At 41.2% G+C, this 17,620-nt stretch overlaps 1 protein-coding gene across 4 annotated transcripts in view; it reads right to left on the bottom strand.

The window, feature by feature from the left end:
• The window catches only part of fbn2b (fibrillin 2b), a 60,462-nt gene that overhangs the window by 24,220 nt on the left and 18,622 nt on the right, over positions 1–17,620 (bottom strand). For all 4 annotated transcript variants that reach the window (XM_084549151.1, XM_084549153.1, XM_084549152.1 and 1 more), the window contains exons 7-9: positions 8,794–8,991; positions 6,448–6,573; positions 2,448–2,573 (exon numbers count right to left, since the gene is read on the bottom strand). In XM_084549151.1, the coding sequence (XP_084405277.1) occupies positions 2,448–2,573; positions 6,448–6,573; positions 8,794–8,991 (450 nt within the window). The remainder of the gene's footprint in view (positions 1–2,447; positions 2,574–6,447; positions 6,574–8,793; positions 8,992–17,620) is intronic.

Genomic DNA, 17,620 nt, shown 5'->3' with positions numbered 1-17,620 from the left:
ACACAAGTATACATTCCCGTACATATCCGCACGCGTGCACAAACAAGCACACACATGTGCTTGTACAAATGTGTCCACGCAGAAAATAGACGTTCAAAACACAATCCAAAAAACATCCCATAGGAATGACCGAGCCGGAGGAATGGTGGAGGACAGAGGGAACGGAGGGGAGGAGTTGGGGTTTGCTGATGAGGATGATGATGACTTAAATTGGATCCAGACTGTGGCTTGCTTGCTAGTGTTGCTCCACTACACAAGCATATGTTTTCATTTGGTGAGGTGTTTTTACAGACTGACTCACTGGACAGGTTTTCTTTTTTCCATGCTTCCGTCATGTGACAGGGCATTAGGATCTGATTACTGTCAGCCCCCACCCCCCCAACAGCTCCCATTGGCCTACTTCATCACAGTACAGTACATCCCACAAAACACAGGCCACATAGTGCAGCTTCCAGACCAGACCTAACATCCTGCTTCTAAAACATGAGGTGACGCAAACCCTAAATCAGCCCTGTAAAAATAACTTAGTGTTCACCTTCTGTTTTGATCCCTAAATAAGCCAAACAATCTAAACATATGAGAGTTGGGTGTCAGTCACATGAAGAGGAAACAAGTCCAGATTTGATTTGCAGCCTGAAGGACCTGAGGACCTCTTTTAGAGGGGGCTGCTCCGTGTTTGTTGCATCCAGCATCAAACATGGGCATGCTAACCATGTAGCAACCTGCACATGCAGCATAGCTACTTGAGGTTAAGAAGTTTAAATGATGCTTTTCTTTCATTTTAAATAGATGTTCACTTTAATTCAGTTCAGTTTTTTAGGTGGAACTGCAATGTATGCTGTATTCCGTCTTCATAGACCCTGACCCAGAATAAACTGTATATAATGATTATTTTGGCACAGACTTAGAAATTAGAACTGGAGCTGAGATACACTTTATTTTGGGCATATCATTTTTGATGCACCCCAGGCCTCATTTTTGTGAGGCCTAGGGTATAAGAGGTTAAGCCTGACTTTGTATCACTGTTTTGGAATATAAACAAGATTGCACCTGACCTGGTTTTGTTATCTCCCTATCTAGCCACGTCCATTTTGGAAGGGACAGAGACAGGGGAAGGATGTATGGGATTTGTGTCCGGCACCTGTTTTATCTATACTTTCTTTTTTTTCTCTCTTTTTTTCTCAGTTGGCTTCACAAGAGGAACTTGAAACCACAACTGAAAGAAGCAAGGTGCAGGATCCAGATGCCACAGGATGCAAGGGGAAAAAAAGTCAAGAGGGAACATGAAGATAGATAAGGAGAATGGGGGAGAGAGAATCTGTCAGTTTTGGAGATTAAAAGTTAAAACAGGAAAAAATATAAAATACCAAATGGAGATGGAAAAAAAAAAAAAAAAAAAAGCCCAAAAGGAGATGAAATGTGCACAGTTCCGGAGTGCACAGCAAAACATACCGCTGTAAATCACTGAGCTTGTAGAGGATGGAGAGAGATTTGATATGATGTATGGTTTACACAGAAGAACGACAGAGTGAGAAAGACAAAAATAAAGCGAAAGAGTGATATATTGCTTCAGGGAAAAGAAGAAGAAAAGGGATGAAAGTGAAAAGAGAAAAAATATGGACACACATAAAGACAGACAGATGGAGAAACTTTAAGTTGGGTGATTGGAGCACTGGATCAGTTTGCAATCCACATTCTCTAGTACACACACACACACACACACACGAGTACGCAAGGCTGCCAGAAAGGATTTGATCTATCTTTAACTTCATCTTTCACTCCCCCTCTCCAGTACTTTTTTTTAAAGAAAACACAACTCAGATAGTTTGAATAACTTACATCTCCAGTCACCTCTTCATCCTCTCTTTTTTTGCGTTGGCAGTTGTCCTGCGCATTATTAAGCCTGATCTTTTGGCTTACACTTTTTACTTCTAATTTCTTGTCCACTGTATTTATGATTTCATCTTTCTTTAGTGGTGTTTTCTTTCCCTTCCTCTTCCTCTGATTTCCCTTTTAACATCATTCCACCTCAATCCACTTCAAGTAGTATCACACGCTACCTGTGATATCACCACCCTTCAAAGTATAATAATGTATTAAAACCTGGCTGAGTTTCACTATAGCTGTCATTAGGGGCTGAGGATTGCAGAAATACCTTAACACCTGGTAGTGCTTCACTGGACGTCAGTGACGTATGCACTATATGTGTGTCAGCCTGTGTGGGAATGAGTCAGCTATGCACTAGTGTTAAATTAGATTAATACTGTCAAGGCCAAACAGTGCGTACAAGTGTGTTTTGTCTGCACATGGTGACCACAGGTCTGCAGGCCAGCGCAACTCATCTGGACTCCACTTGCAGGAAGTAGTGATGAAGAGAGGGAAGTTACCGGCCAGAAGTGAGTGTTTTAGCAAGAAATGTTGACAAAGTGTGTCTATCTGTGACTCACCCACACATCTGGAGCCATCTGTGCTGGAGATGTAGCCTCGTGGACAGGTGCAAACGTAGCTACCAGCAGTATTGGTGCATTCTCCTCCATCGCACACACCAGGAATGGTGCTGCATTCGTCAATGTCTGAAAACACAGTTAGAAAATAAATATATTCATCACATCATGGGATCCATGTTAAAATGTTCAAAGTTTCTCTTTTTCGAAAGATGCAGCAGCACACCATAGCAAAGGTTTATGTCACTGGACTTTTCCCTTGGGGAAAATTATGGAAAGCAAAGGAATCAGCAGTGTACCAAAACAGAATTACAAGCTAAGGCTAAAGCTAAAGCAGCCAAACATATAAATGACATGAGCAATCCTGAGGGAAAGTACCCCTGAAAGTACATATAAAGCCAACAAAATAGACTATTTACAACTACACAGTAGAGACTACAACCCGACCATCAGTCTGGTGGTTTAACAATCCAGATATTGAGTCAGAATTTAAGATTATCGTTGTAAAAATGTGGAATAATTAAAGGATTAAAAAGCCTGTACGGAGACAATAATAGCAATTGTATAACTGAAAACACACATAACACTTTTATAAGATAAGACAAAAAAGCACTTTACCATTATAGAATAAGGACACTATATAGTCAGGTAAATTATTCATTCATTCAGTTCATTCGTTCATTCAGTTTCATTTATGTGGCATCCATAACAATACAGAACCCTGCCTGAAACCAGTCCAAATGAGTCCCCACAGCATGTATGTAACATTAAAAGGCAAACCCAGTGTGGTGTAATTATGGCCTCTACAATTGCTTCCAATTTACAAATTAGGACATAACTGAAATCGCAACAGGTTAAGGTAATAGGCTGTTCTGATTTAAACATACCTTAGATGTCTGCGAGTACTTGGGCGTGATGCTTGGCAGAGCCCACGTCAGTGTGGTGCACTTTATGATGGCATTAAGTTCTATTATTTGGTGAGAGGGGGCCACATTGCTCCATGATGGGGGACCCCTGAAGTACAGTTCCACAAGGTATTGGGTTTTTATGATGTGTCATGTATATGTAATTACTGCACCACTATGGGGCAATTACAGCATTTGTGCAGACGTGGTGCATAAGTTAATGTGCATGGGCCTTATGCGTTTAGTTGGAAAGTAAAGAGTACGCAGCTTATATTCATGTGTCTTCCTGTGTGCATATGTCTGGGTCTTAGGCCCAGGGTGGAGGAACACCCGCTGTGGAAAGCTAAGAGGCAGTTCTTCCCCTGCTGACTCCTGTCTGACAGCAGAAGGTCTAGGTGAGGCTGTAAAAGCCCAGCCAAATAAACCTTGTGTCAGCAGCAGCAACAGTACGTCAGACATTACTGCACACAGACATAGTGCTGAGGGACTGCACGTGTCTGTGGAGGGAAATGTGTGTCACCTGGATAAACGTCTAGAACGGAGCCATCAAATCCGCCACATGTGTATAACTGGGCAAACGCCCGTCGGTATGCAAAAAGCTCAATAAGTAGGAACATAATGTCACAATTTTTTTCCAAACTAATTTTTCCAAACTTTCACACTGATGTGTGAAATTGTGTGTGTGTATTTGTGCAACATAAGTGTGTGAGAATCTGCAAGTGTCAGAACAACGGGGAGGTCTGTGTGTGAAATAAGAAAGTCTCCCAGAGCCGTAAGTGTTTCTTTGTTCAGCACTAACAGCTGGTTTTGGGCCAAAGCACTGTATTTATTGAAGGAAAATGGAAGGCTAACCAGAAAAGGCAGAAAAAAAGAGAGACCGTTAAGAGCAGTCAAAGCTAAAAGCTGGCAATAAAACCAGGTGCCTTGTTGCGCCCAAAACGACCAAACACCCATGACATCTTAACAGCACTTTATCTTAACAACTCCAAAAGCTTAGTAATTTCACCGTGAAAGCTCTCAGTGAGGTTGTTTAGCTAGAAGGGCATTTCAATAAAAAAAAAAAAACTTTCCCAGAGGAGCTAGTCTGATTGTTTGTGAGATTGCACTAATCATAGGTTTCCTACAAATACATGATTTAAGACACACATCACAATTGTTCTTTTGTTCTTAAGAAGTTACAAACACTGAGCTCTTTCTCTCCTTGCTCTGTATGTGACAAATGAACAAACTCCATCATAAATCCCAAAATCAGAGCTGACATCATTTATCATAATCATATTAGAACATTCATAATTCTGAAGATCCAGAGAAGTCCATCCTATTTCACATTTCAGGGACTGATACAACTTCAGGATCTGTTCCTCAGGAATTACTTGCTTTATTACATAAAAACCACAAACTATGATATATTTTTCTGTGTTTTTTCTAATTTATATCAATCTTTATCCAGAGTGTTGTGTTTCTTCATTGATGATCAGAAATAATCCTCAATTAGTGTTACAGTCTGTTTAGACCACAATCACTTTTTCTGAATGAAATGAAGCTCACACTGTATATTTAATTTGATATGATTTGAATTACAGTAAATATATAAAAAGGAGAGTGTCAACCTTCTGTAACTGTCACGGTCTCTACAAATGAGATGTCATCACGTAATCATCAGTAGCCAGTCTAATCTGTTTACCTGTCTATTTGGTGAAGGAATATAACATTTGGTTATCAGAGAGGGTCAGAAAGGTCGCAGAGACTCGCTAATCCCGAGTGCTTGGTCAGTATCTGAGCGCCCTTGAGATGTGTGTTGTCACTACTTAGCCCTCCCTCCACTATATCGCCCCAGCTGGAATTTGCCTAAACATGCACACCCAAATCTGTCTGAGCGACGCTCAGCCTCTCTGGAAACGCCTGTTCTCGCCTTACTGTGATTCCTGGACTATAAGGTGGTGTTCTACCAAAACCACAACTGACAGTGGGACTCTGGTGAATTTAGTGAAGTCACCCTCCCCATTTCCTCCTGTATTCACTGAGACATAAATCACGTTTTGGTATGTCATGGTAATTGCTTCTCATGAATCTGAATGTGGAAACACTAGGCTTCCAGCAAAGATAAACAGTTGTATTCTCCCTGCATATGGAGCAGCTCTTAGTGATGTTACAAGCTTATAAAAGTAGAGTTAAGATAATAATTCATTAACTCATTCATGATACCCAAGGTAGCTGAGGTCTTGTTCAGTAGAATAAATGTCATCTGGCTGAAACAGTTTAAGAGCTTTCTGTAATCCTCCCAGAAGACTAAGAACACATCTGCCTCAGTCCAACAGACACAACCCCTGCCTGGCTAACTATCAGACTGTTTAGCCTGGACATTGTCTAAATTCCGTCCAATCAACACTTTGTGTCAGACTTTGTAATGTGAAGCCACTCCATGCATGTGTCTCCATGTGTATCTGTGTGTTTTTGTGCGGATATGAAGACTACTTTAACTCTGAACACATCGCCTCTTTTTAAGCACCCGTGGAGATTTGTCAAACCAATACCAGCAAACCCACACTTATTAAGAGCAGAATCCGTGGGTGTCCCACCATTAACACTAGTCCAAAAGGTTGTGGCTTCAAGATGCAGACATTTCAGCTTTTCTTTACTTCCTCTAAATTAACTGAAACTTTAAAATCTACATTTAACATAGGAAAAACATTAGCCTTAGTCGTTATGTCTTAAAAACTCATTGCAGTCAAATGTTGCTGTTGTAGTTTCTGCATGTACCTGCACTGATCAATAATATGATTCATTTTCCATATCTATGGAGAAGAAAATTAGCTACACATTCCCAACCACAGAGTTCATGTCTTGTTCAAGGACACTTCAGCAGGACCACTGAGAATTTACGAGAGTACATTTACCACCCCTCCCTACTTAACAATATTTCCCCAATCAATCAACAGCTGGCAATTTAGACAATGATGGCCGCACATCAAAGATCACTGTATGATGTGTTTCACGACCAGGATTATGCAGGGTTTATGAGAATGCATATTTAACTAATGTTAAAAACATTTCTTTTTTTAATTCTTAATTATTGGTTGGTGCTTTCTCAGACTCACCTTCACATTTGTGGCTGGTTTCGCTCTGACGGTGGCCGGCAGGACATTTACATTCATAGGATCCCACTGTGTTGATACAGTTACCTCCAGCACACAGACCTGGCACTGCCTGACACTCATCCACATCTAAGAGAAGGAAGGAAAAACATGAAATGAATAAGAAAAGCAGATAAAAACAAAAAATGGTATCTGCAGAGTTTAACGGATGCAGTATCCCATAGTATGTTAAAACTACGCAGACTAACTTCAACTTTATGCAATATGTATTAATCAGTGAATTGAGTTCAGTTGATTTGTTTCTGCCACACACTGTATTTTCTCACTTCTACACATTTCTTTGTTCTTTCAAACTTGTGCAACGGCAGAGTTAAAAATGAGCAGTAACTTGGCACAGGCTGTGATGTCTAGTAGGACGTCCAGAAAGGCCCACTTTGGCTCTTGTTTGCACAGGAAATGACTTTTTAAATGTACGTTTTTCCCAGTATTCAACGTGAGTCACTTTTACCAGTATTGGGGATATGTGAGTGGGTGGATTTCTGTGGATACCTCTTATTGGGTTCAGTACATTCACCTCAGTCAATGAGAAGGATCCACCACAAACAGACTGCATCTAATCACCTGAAATGATTCAGACTGAAAGTACCGTCTAGTGTCCTAGTGTCAAGGAACTCTATGGCACAGGCTGTGAGAAAGAAAGAGGCCAACATTCTGATGTGGAGCCTGGAGTGGAACCCTCACATTTGGATTCATGGTCATGTGTGCTTTGTACTGCTGCCAGCAAGACGTTGCTCTAGGCTCTCTGGCTATTAGGAGTCTTTTGTCTTTTTGTGAGTGAAAGAGTGTGGAGTTAGGAAGAGAAGAAAAAGACAGAAACAGATATTCAGAGAGAGGAGGAAGGACAGTCAGACAGTGAAAAAGAGAGTAAGGGAGGACTTATGTGAGTCACATGGTGAGGAGTTATTGTCTCCCACTGCCATACCTATAACATATGAGCATCCTGGCAGCTTCAACAGAAGGAGGGAAAGTTGTGGTTCAAATCAGTTACTGGTCCCAGATGCATTACCTTTTGGATTTTCCCCATAAATAATGTATACAGAGTTATACATATAGCTGGATGGATTGTGTTATTACTATATCATATGGAAGACCATGTTGTAACCCTGCAATATTTTAAGAATATGACTGTCTGTTTGCCAAGAGCAGTTTCTCTAAAGGTTAGTATTAAACTGAACTTGTAAAACCTATTCAAAGACTCAACATGGAAAAACATATGGGCAGCAAGTAAGCATGCCAGCATAACTCAAGCCATGAAAGTCACTCACTTCCACAAATTTATGCCAAAATGAGCACCAGTAATGTACTGGTACACCCATTCCTGCCCAAGTGGGTTTGTTACGTGTGATGAAACTGTCATACAATCGGATACACACTAGGGTGGGTGTAAGCCTGATAAAAGATTGAGACCTTTGAAGCGTTGCCAGGTCATGTCCATAAGGTTAGAGGGCTTGCATGATACAATGTGAGAATGAATGGTCAAACTGAGACAGCCATCTCTCTAATTTAAGGCTGGATCCTACTTATCCCAAAATGTAACTCAATAGCGGGTTTCAAAAGACCTTCTCTTCCTGGTTAACATCATCCTCTCTTCATAACGCAATAATGGCTTTCTGTTTAAAATGTGGGTCTCCAAGACAAAACCAAGATTGTGCAAATCAAATGATGTCACTTTTACGTTTCACAACTGTTTTTACAGGTTAGGTTTTACACCCAGTATTCTAGTAAGGCGAATGTAAGATGTCAAGGCAGTAGAGTGGCCTCAAAGCAGCATAGTTTCTGCAGGACAAGAAGGGTTTCTGTTTAAATAAGCCCTAATTCAACAGATTACTGGATGTACTGTACATGCACCATATCAGGTTCACTTAAAGGGGAAATAACCTAATAGTGTTTCTTAGAGAAAGACCGATACGAGGGCTTTTGCTGGTTGATATTTACCTGTGCTTCACTTAAATACAACAACACTTCATCCTGCACACTGTTTACATTTTTTCTGACTGGGCCGGGATACACAACTTCTGCTGAATGAGACCCTAACAGGAAGGTACAAGTCTGTATCTGGTGTACTGTGTACATGTAAACACTCCCTGCGTTGTTAACACTAGTCTGAGGATGTAAATGCTACATAAAATTGCAGCTGAGATGATGACGGATAAAGTAATGGTTAGAATGTGTATGACTGTGTGTCTGCATTTCAGAAACCGTGTGTATGTTATTATGGGTGTCCTTCGTCATCGCAGTTAGCATGAGCCCCCAGGTGTGAATACAAGAAGAGAAAGAGCTGAATCTGACCTTGGCAGGCCCCCGTGCGGATGTTGGGGATGAAGCCTCGTCTGCAGGGGTGGGGCTGGGCTGGACACTGCTCACAAGGGTGGCCCCATGCCCGACCGATGGTAGCGCAGCAAAGGGTTTTGGTGCAGACGATTCCACTGAGCTGCCCCTGGCACATCTGGTTGTTAACCTGGGTGAAACATGGCCCAGTCCTGTAGTCTGTGGTTGGGGAGACACACGTATGCTTTGTTAGTTGGTAGCTGATTTAACATTAAATTGATTGAATTATAAAGTGGTGATTCATTTCCTGAAACACATCTGGTGCGACATTAAATGAAACCAGATCGAGAACATAAATGAGGAAATTCTCGAGAACTCATATTCCCTGCAGTATTTGAGTCAGTGACCTTGTGTTTCTTTCATTCTTAGTTTTACTGAAGCAGATAGCAGAATGGATGTGGCAAATGGCACCACATTAGAAGATCCTTTGTTATGACTCACTGGACCTTGAACAAATCATTGCTGCTTCAAGTGTTTGGTCTGTGAATCAACAACCAGATTACAAAGAAGAGCACTTACAAGCAGCAGGCTTCAAAGGTACTTAATATAAGAGTTGGTAGCAGCAAAACATATCATATTAGGCATGTGATTTCAGAGACCATCTTATTAAACCTGCTCAGATTTAACGGCAAAACTCATCCACGCTGTCTCTTTAAGCAGGAACTTGGCAATAAGGCTGGCATGGCTGCTATGTATTTGGTCTCTGGGATAATATGGTAACCTATTGGACTGACATGCTGAAGCACATTCCAGTAATAACGAGGACTTGACGATGGGCTTAACAGTGGTGGCTTCTGTTTCCATCAAAATGACAGTCCAACCAGCTAATGACAGCATGGTCATCAACAACAATCATCCAGTGATGCTACAAAAAAAACAAAAAACAGTCTAGTACTGAATGGGTTGCTGTAACGCATCTGCATGTCATCTTTGGGACAATGCACTTTTGTGTGACTTTGCCGTGACTTTGCCTAAACACGCTCGCCCACCACAAACTTTTAAACACAACACTCGCTGCAAATCACATCTTGTGTTGAAAAGTGACACATTCATTCAAATGGGTGCAAATATATTACGAGAACAAACTGTCCCAAGCTCCAGCAGTCACCTTTGCCTTTTGCTAAACTGCTGTTTGCCAGAAAAACTGGCATAATCTCGTTAAATGCACTTCACCAATCAGACACAATGACCTCATGCTGAAACCATTTCAGCAATACGATGTTCGTCCTTCCAGTCAGATACAGCCTAATGATGGCTTCCCTTGTGGGAGCGACCCTTATTAAGTCCTCTGGAGTTGTGCCAAACTTAATATAGCCTTCATTAAAAAAGTAGATTGTTAGATTGTCACAGAGCAGATGAAAGGCAAGCTGCATGGTTGACTAGCCAAGGCTGTGACAGTGAGATGTGGTGAAACAGAGCAGCCTGCTCAGCTCTGAAGGAGAGAATGCGATGGAAAGATAGGAATCAGTGGTGGTGTCTGGTGGTAGAATTACTGTGCTTATTAGTTCCTTGTGTGATATCAAAGGGGAAAACAGAAGATGGGTGCAAAGAGCAGGAGAGGCAGAAAGAAAAAAAACTGAGAAAGAGAGAAGAAAGTAGGTCAAACTGAGAATGTAGGTTGGGACTCAGTCCAGCTCCCATTCTCATTCATCTGTCGTCATTTCTCTTTGCCCACTTTAGGTCTTCCTGTCTGTCTCTCTTCTTCACTCTGTGCCTGTCTATCAGTCGCTCTTTGACCATCCACCTTCAAGTGACCTGGTTGGCACAGCGGAGTGCGGATCTATACAACACATGCATTTATTCATGTTCTGAGATCTAGAGCAACACATTACCCGCATACACATTAAATAGTTACATATCAATAAATGCTTCCATTATCAACAATTCCAACAAAATGACGAGAACAGTTCAGCAATTCTAACAGCCATCTCCCAAACCAAACAACAATACAACTACCTTACCATGGCTGACCCTCTAAAGTCATATCTCAAAATCACACAAAAAAAAAAAAAAATACGACAGATTTTTTGTTTAAAAAAGCATCTGGGCACTGGTATTTGTGGAACAAGTGGCAATGTGGAACTGAACATATGTCACTTAGTAAAGTACAACTTATCCACTGATGGCTTTTTCAAAGTTTTTTGGATGTAACACTGGTTACATCAACAACATATTCCTAGACTTATCATTAAAACTGAACTGTTGAAAATGAAGAAGGAAGAAGAAAACTATGAGAAGGAAAACAAAATGACTTTAAAAAACGAGAGTAAACGGACTCTCCCACGCTCAGACCATCAAGCAACACTAGACAGTCACACACAGCAGCCAAGTTCAGCAGTGTATGCATGTGTGCTAAATTAAATATATATGCTTACACATTCTTTCTCAAACACTGCCCCAGTCTTGTCTGCCTCTGACGCACACACACACACACACACTTACACAAGAATGCTCATACTTGTCTGTGTACATACACATGCCTGAAGGAAAACACAGCATCTTGCTGAGCTACGGCGTTGAGCCAAACAAAAGATTGGAGCAGAAATCACAGCTTTCTTTAAAAAAAAAAAAAAAAAACAGCAAATAAAGCCCATCTGTCTTCCGGTCTCCTGTTCCAAGAAATCAATCATGTGGACCCCATGAGTTCGTGTTTTTGTTTGCCGTGCACGTACATTTGTGAGTAGAGTAGTTTTTAGTCCAGAGGTTGTGTCAAAGCCCAATAGCATACACATCTGTATGTTATACATGTAAGTTTAGTGAACACATGCAAGCAAGAGCACTGGCAGGTTAGGACAAGAGAGCAATCCAACATCCCAACTCAGTCCGATTGACAACATTCGGAAGCAATTTAGTTTAATTAGCGTTCAAATTGCTCCGTAGATCAAGAACATTCTGCTATCCCTTCTCGACGCCTTGCACCTAAATACACTGTAAGAGACCTCTGTCTTTCATCTTGACACTTTTAGTCAGAACATCCATGCCCTGTATTCTGTGTTCAATCACTGCATACCTTTCCTCACATAATGACAACTTGTCTACTCTGTGTTAGACATAGTGGAGTCTTCTAATTCTTGCATATTTATAGTGATTAGATTTTATAAAATCAGCATTGAGGAATTCCTGGGTTTTCTAAAAGCTACTGCACTTTCACCTAGTTTGCTGGCCAGCCAGTCACATCAGACAGGGTTAACAAGATCTGACCTTTCACGCATGATAATGCTTTTTTTAGTCAATCTCATATTGTAGAAAAAAAATGTGATCACTCATCAGAACCTATAACTCTTTGCACCGATGAAAGTTGGATTAAAGGAAGATAACATAGAGTAACAATATTTAATCCTGTCTGGAACTCAAAGCCTTCTAGGAAAACATTTTCCCATCAACCCTTTCCAGCTATGGGATCACACGTGATGGGACAGGGCATTGACCTGAGTGCTGGGAGGAGAAGAGAGGGAAGGAGAAATGGCACAAGAAAAGAAGAAAACTCTTGTTTCAGACTCATTAATAACTGCTGAAGTATTTTAAAAACTCCCAGGAGAGAAGGTCTGGGAAGATAAGAAACTTGAAATATGAGTTTATTACATTAAAATTAGGCTATTATCATTTGCACATATTTTCTTTTGACAAGGGTTCAACAAGTCAAATGAATAAAGAGAAGTTTTATATGCATCCAAAAGCCCCCGGGTGTGTGTGTGTGTGTGTGTGTGTGTATGAACATGCACGTGTTTTCAACCGGATATCCTCTCTAGACTTTATACAGCTGGAAGATTTACTCTGAGCCTAAACGTCATGGTGTTACTCACCTGTTGCGAAATGTTCTAATTATGATGTGTGCATATGTGTGTGCGGGTGTATGTGTATGCGTGCTTTTGTGTGTATACTGTAAGTGTGCTCACATCTGGTTGCTGAGTGCATGTCTGGCGGTTTTGGTGGGATTTCTGATTGCAGCGTTTTGTTTGTGTCCATGCGTCCTTCTGCTGATGTGGATATAAATAAATGATTTAAATGTGTGGGTTTGTTTGTTTGTATGTGCATGTGTGCACGTACATTGTGCAACTGGCGCGTTTATCTCCATCCTGACCAACCACAGTGGTCTCTGTTAGTCTTATCAGCGCCATTATCAACAGGCTTGAAATCACTCCTTTCCTTTGGCTGTAATCATTCCTCAAGGAGTCTGCTCCTTTCATTTCTTCCACACCAAAAGCAGCCACTCAAGTGTGACTAAATGTTTAACACAGCACAAACACAAATGCATACATAGAGGGGCAACCACCGTGGGAGGATAGCAATAGAGATAAGCCCTCAGCATTCAAGCACTTAAAAACCTCATGCCTCGGGCTAACTGTTGCATGTGAAAGCGACTATATGGATCACAACATACAAGCAAAAAACTCACAGAATAGATGAAAAACTATAAGATTTGTTTTTAAATATATTTAACATTTTTTTATCATGTAAATGTAATGTGACATTTTATCTAGTTGTTAACGCTTTACTTCCTCTCTCATTGTTCCTACATCTCACCCATTGTGGTGTAAAATTGATCTTGACTTCTACAGCTATTTTTGTCCGTTTTGGGACACTTCCTGTAACAATACTGTCTAGCAGTGGAACAATAATTCAGGCTCTATTGAATGCAGACACCGCAGACATGGCAAAAACACAGTCGGCAAGTGGGCTCCAGTCTCTATCAACAACTACCACTCATGGGACATTCTACTTACTCGACAAAAGGGAAGTCTTTGTAGTGCTTTCTTAGCTGAAGTCAGAGTAAATCGGTCCATTTTTCATTCTGGCTAGATCAAATATCAGCCTCCATCACAATCCCATGAGGTCACTCAAATATGGACTTGAATAAACATCAAGTGGTACAACATATCTAAGTACGCTAATCAAAGTTCTAGTCCATCTCTGAGAGATAAATTTGCTTTTAACCTTTCTGTTCAAGTATGCAGAGCTCATAAAGAAACAATTTCAGGTTTGGAATAAAGCGGCGTTGCAGCATTTTAAAATACTCTCAGCCAGTTCTCAAGGCTCTCAGTTAATATTTGTTCTTTTGTGGCTCAGTAGGGATTATTACTAATCTTGCAGCAGAAATGTCTGGACATGGAAAACACACGTATGCAGTCGTCATTAAAAGGCAGTGCAGATCACATTTAGGAAGGCTCAACACTGGCTGACACAACCTAAATTGTCACTGTGGGTATTTTCCACACAGCGACCTGTGCCTGCCCTTGAGTCCCACCCACCCAACAGTGCAGCCATCCTGTCCAGCCATGTTCTGTCCTTTCTTATCCAGAGTCAATAGAGCACAAATAGCGCAACTTCCTACAATTCCAGCACCTCAAAATGCCCTTGACATCATCGCTTACTGGGGGGCAGAATAGCTCCTCTGTGACTAGCCGCTTGTTTGGACTGGCCGGGATATAAACTGGCCAAGAGACTCTATAGATCCACAGAGACAGACTAGACTGAGCGGCCCTGAGAACTGGACTGATGGGCCAAAGCTCTGCAGACATATTTCAGCACCACTCCCAACTGTGTTCATGTATGTGAAATGGTGTAAAAACATAAAGACGTATGAAAAGTGCATGAAGGTCCATATTGACGTTTGATGCAGACAGTTTGCCCTTTGGATTTCATTACGATTTTAGCTGATAGAGAGAGAAAAATGCATCTGACTCTGCACGCAAGTGGATAGTCTGACAACCAGTCAGGGCCATTTTGTTGTAAACAAAGAGCGTTTCTCAATATGAATTCTTGTTTATACTTGTGTTCTTGTGGACTTAAGAATGTTATCATTCACTGACCAAGTAGTGCTCCAGTTCTAAGTACATCTGACCAACAGTCCAAATGCCCAGAAGTGTTCTTACCCCACCATTTTATCAAGAATACAATCGGGGGGTAACTGAACTACAGAAATCCAGGTATCCCAGAATGCATTTCATGGGTGTAATCAATAACACTGCTGTTCCAAATTACCAGCTGCCCACCAGTTAAGGGGTTAAGATCTGGGATGGCCAATCCATGTGTGGAAATGATGTCTCATGCTCCCTGAACCACTCTTTACCAATTTAAGCCCCATGAATCCTGGTATTGTCATCTTGGAATATGCCCGTGCCATCAGGGAAGAAAAAATCCATTGATGGAATAACCTGGTCGTTCAGTATATTCAGGTAGTCAGCTGACCTCATTCTTTGGGCACATAATGTTGCTGAACCTAGACCTGAGCAACTGCAGCAACCCCAGATCATAGCACTGCCCCCACAGGCTTGTACAGTAAACACTATGCATGATGGGTGCATCACTTCATCTGCCTCTCTTCTTACCCTGATGCCCCCATCACTCTGGAACAGGGTAAATCTGGACTCATCAGACCACATGACCTTCTTCCATTGCTCCAGAGTCCAACCTTTATGCTTCTGACCCTTCTCAAACAGACTAACATGTTTGCTTTTCCTCATCCCGTGGATGCTTTTCCACATCCACGGGATGTGTCATTTGACATGGTTGTTTAAGAAGTGAGAAGCTACTCATTACATGAGTTGGGGTTAAATAACTTGTTTCCAACTAAAAGATAACCACCCATGCAGTAATTATCCAACAGGAGGCTTGTACCTATTTGCTTAGTTAAATCCAGGTGCTGACTTTTTTTTGGCCAGGCAGTGTATTTCAGTTAGAACCAAAGTGGTGGACTGAGCCACTGACTGACCAAAAGATGGACCAGAGACACACTTCTCTCATCACTAAAACTCACAAGAAGGTATAGGTGTAGGTTGCCATATTGCACATATTGCAGAGATTATGGGAGATAACTGTGATTTAATTTGGAGACTAACTCAACTGCATTCATGCAAACCACAACCAAAATCAGAAAGTCTCTCACACATACAGTAACTGCACATGCACACGTAACCCACACACGCAGAGGTTTCCCATGACTCCATCCAACACACCCAGTTCAGCCGTGGATGACTTCCATTGCCTTCATAATGACAGTTCATCAGAAGTCTTCGCACTGAATCACACAATAAATCTACTGACTCATGACCTCACTTACACAAACTCTAAAACCACAAAATATAGCGAGAGTGCCGAAGGGTACACCAGGGATACTGAAAAACTTTTCAGGCCAAACGCAATGTTCAAAAAATTTACTGGTCATTTGTCAGACTTACTGACTTTTTTAGTTTGGTCAGTGTGATAACAAATTCTACTATTGAGGGATAAATATTTGGATGTCTTTTTGACCTGTTTGCAAGAGGTGCAATTAAGTAATTAAGTAAGTAAGACAAATGAAAAAAAAGTTATACTGTGGCTGATTAAATTCTAATTGCTGTTGTCTGATTGCCATCATGCATTATTTTCATGCCTGTTACTAATGATTCCCTAACCCATTAGCTTTTGATATCTGGCACCAAAAGCACACAGACATACAAAGATTTATAAGAATTTCCCATGTGGCTACCTAAAGGTTCTTTAGTCTCCCTATTTCTCCAACTTGAAGAGTGTCAGTACTCAAGCATGCTTTGTGTACACAGCTGGGGAGTCCATTTTTCATTTTCACCCTGGCCCTCCCAGTCTGTCACCCCTCCACCCCCACCCCCATTACTCGGTGTCTGCTTCTCTACCTTGTTACACTTCTCATCAGGAAATGTCCACGAGCAGTCCACAGAGAAACTCCATTTTGCCATTTCTGTAGGGATGATGTGGGGAGGGGTATGTATTGCCAGATGTTTCTAAGTCCTCCCAAACATACCCCAGAGTTTCATATATGATGGGGACTGAGATAAAGGCTTGATAATTCATTGATGTAACTGGAGAAAAGTTGTCGATGAACAAATAAAAACAGGACAATAGAAGATCTGTGTATGTAACAGGGAATGGATGAACAAAGACTGAGACTAACTGAGTGCAATTACAGGCTAAGATCCTTCCCGGGGGGAGGCATGGAAGGCAAGGTCAGTGGAAGGTAAGGTAAGATTGTTGACAGACCATATCCGAAGCTTTAAATGTTATTCTCCTTTTCTAACGAGGTGAATTTAGGTGAGGAGAAATTAAGCACAGCCATCAATTCAAACGTTCTTTCATCTGTCAGGGGGCTTTACCGCCTACTTCCAACACCCTGCCATCACTCGCCACCACATACATACCACAAGCTACTGTTCAAAGAGCAAGAGACGGACACCCACTGTCTGTCTCAGTCTATGAGGTCATCCGCCTTAACAGAGCCTGCAAACTCTAAATTCTCGAAGTGTAATGAAGTAATGAATGAAGAGAGTGTCTGGACCGATAGTAACAGCACCCACACACACAAGGCGACATCAAAGTCTTCCTGGTTTCGGTATCTTTATTGACATTAGAGTACATATGTGGGAGGGGATTGATTAAAGGCTGATTCACACTACAGCCACCCATTCTGACTGTTTGGTGTCCATCTCCTGGCAAGGTTGACTCTCAAGTAATAATAAAAGCTGAAGCAGTCAAATAGTCACGAACAGTAGGTTGTATCAAGTTCCCACTTCATCTGAGACACACATTATATTTGGAATTGAAACCGAAAGTTTGCACACATATTGCCATATTAATATACATTAAACGTTAAGTGCTCAACCATATTAAGTGTGGCCGGTCAAATCTCAAAAGGTATATGAATGATATTTATAAAGTGACTTGTAACTCATACTCTAGTCTTCCCCTCTACACTAACTTGCCAGCAGAACGACATGTATCAGCTATGAAGCTGGTGAGTAAATTAGGAGTAAAAAAGGAATTAAATTAAAAGCAC

Source organism: Chelon labrosus (genome assembly GCF_963514085.1).
Source record: "Chelon labrosus genome assembly, chromosome: 7".
Taxonomy (NCBI): Eukaryota; Metazoa; Chordata; class Actinopteri; order Mugiliformes; family Mugilidae; genus Chelon; species Chelon labrosus.
The sequence above is the reverse complement of the archived record's forward strand: the minus strand, read 5'-3'. Positions and strand labels throughout refer to the sequence as shown.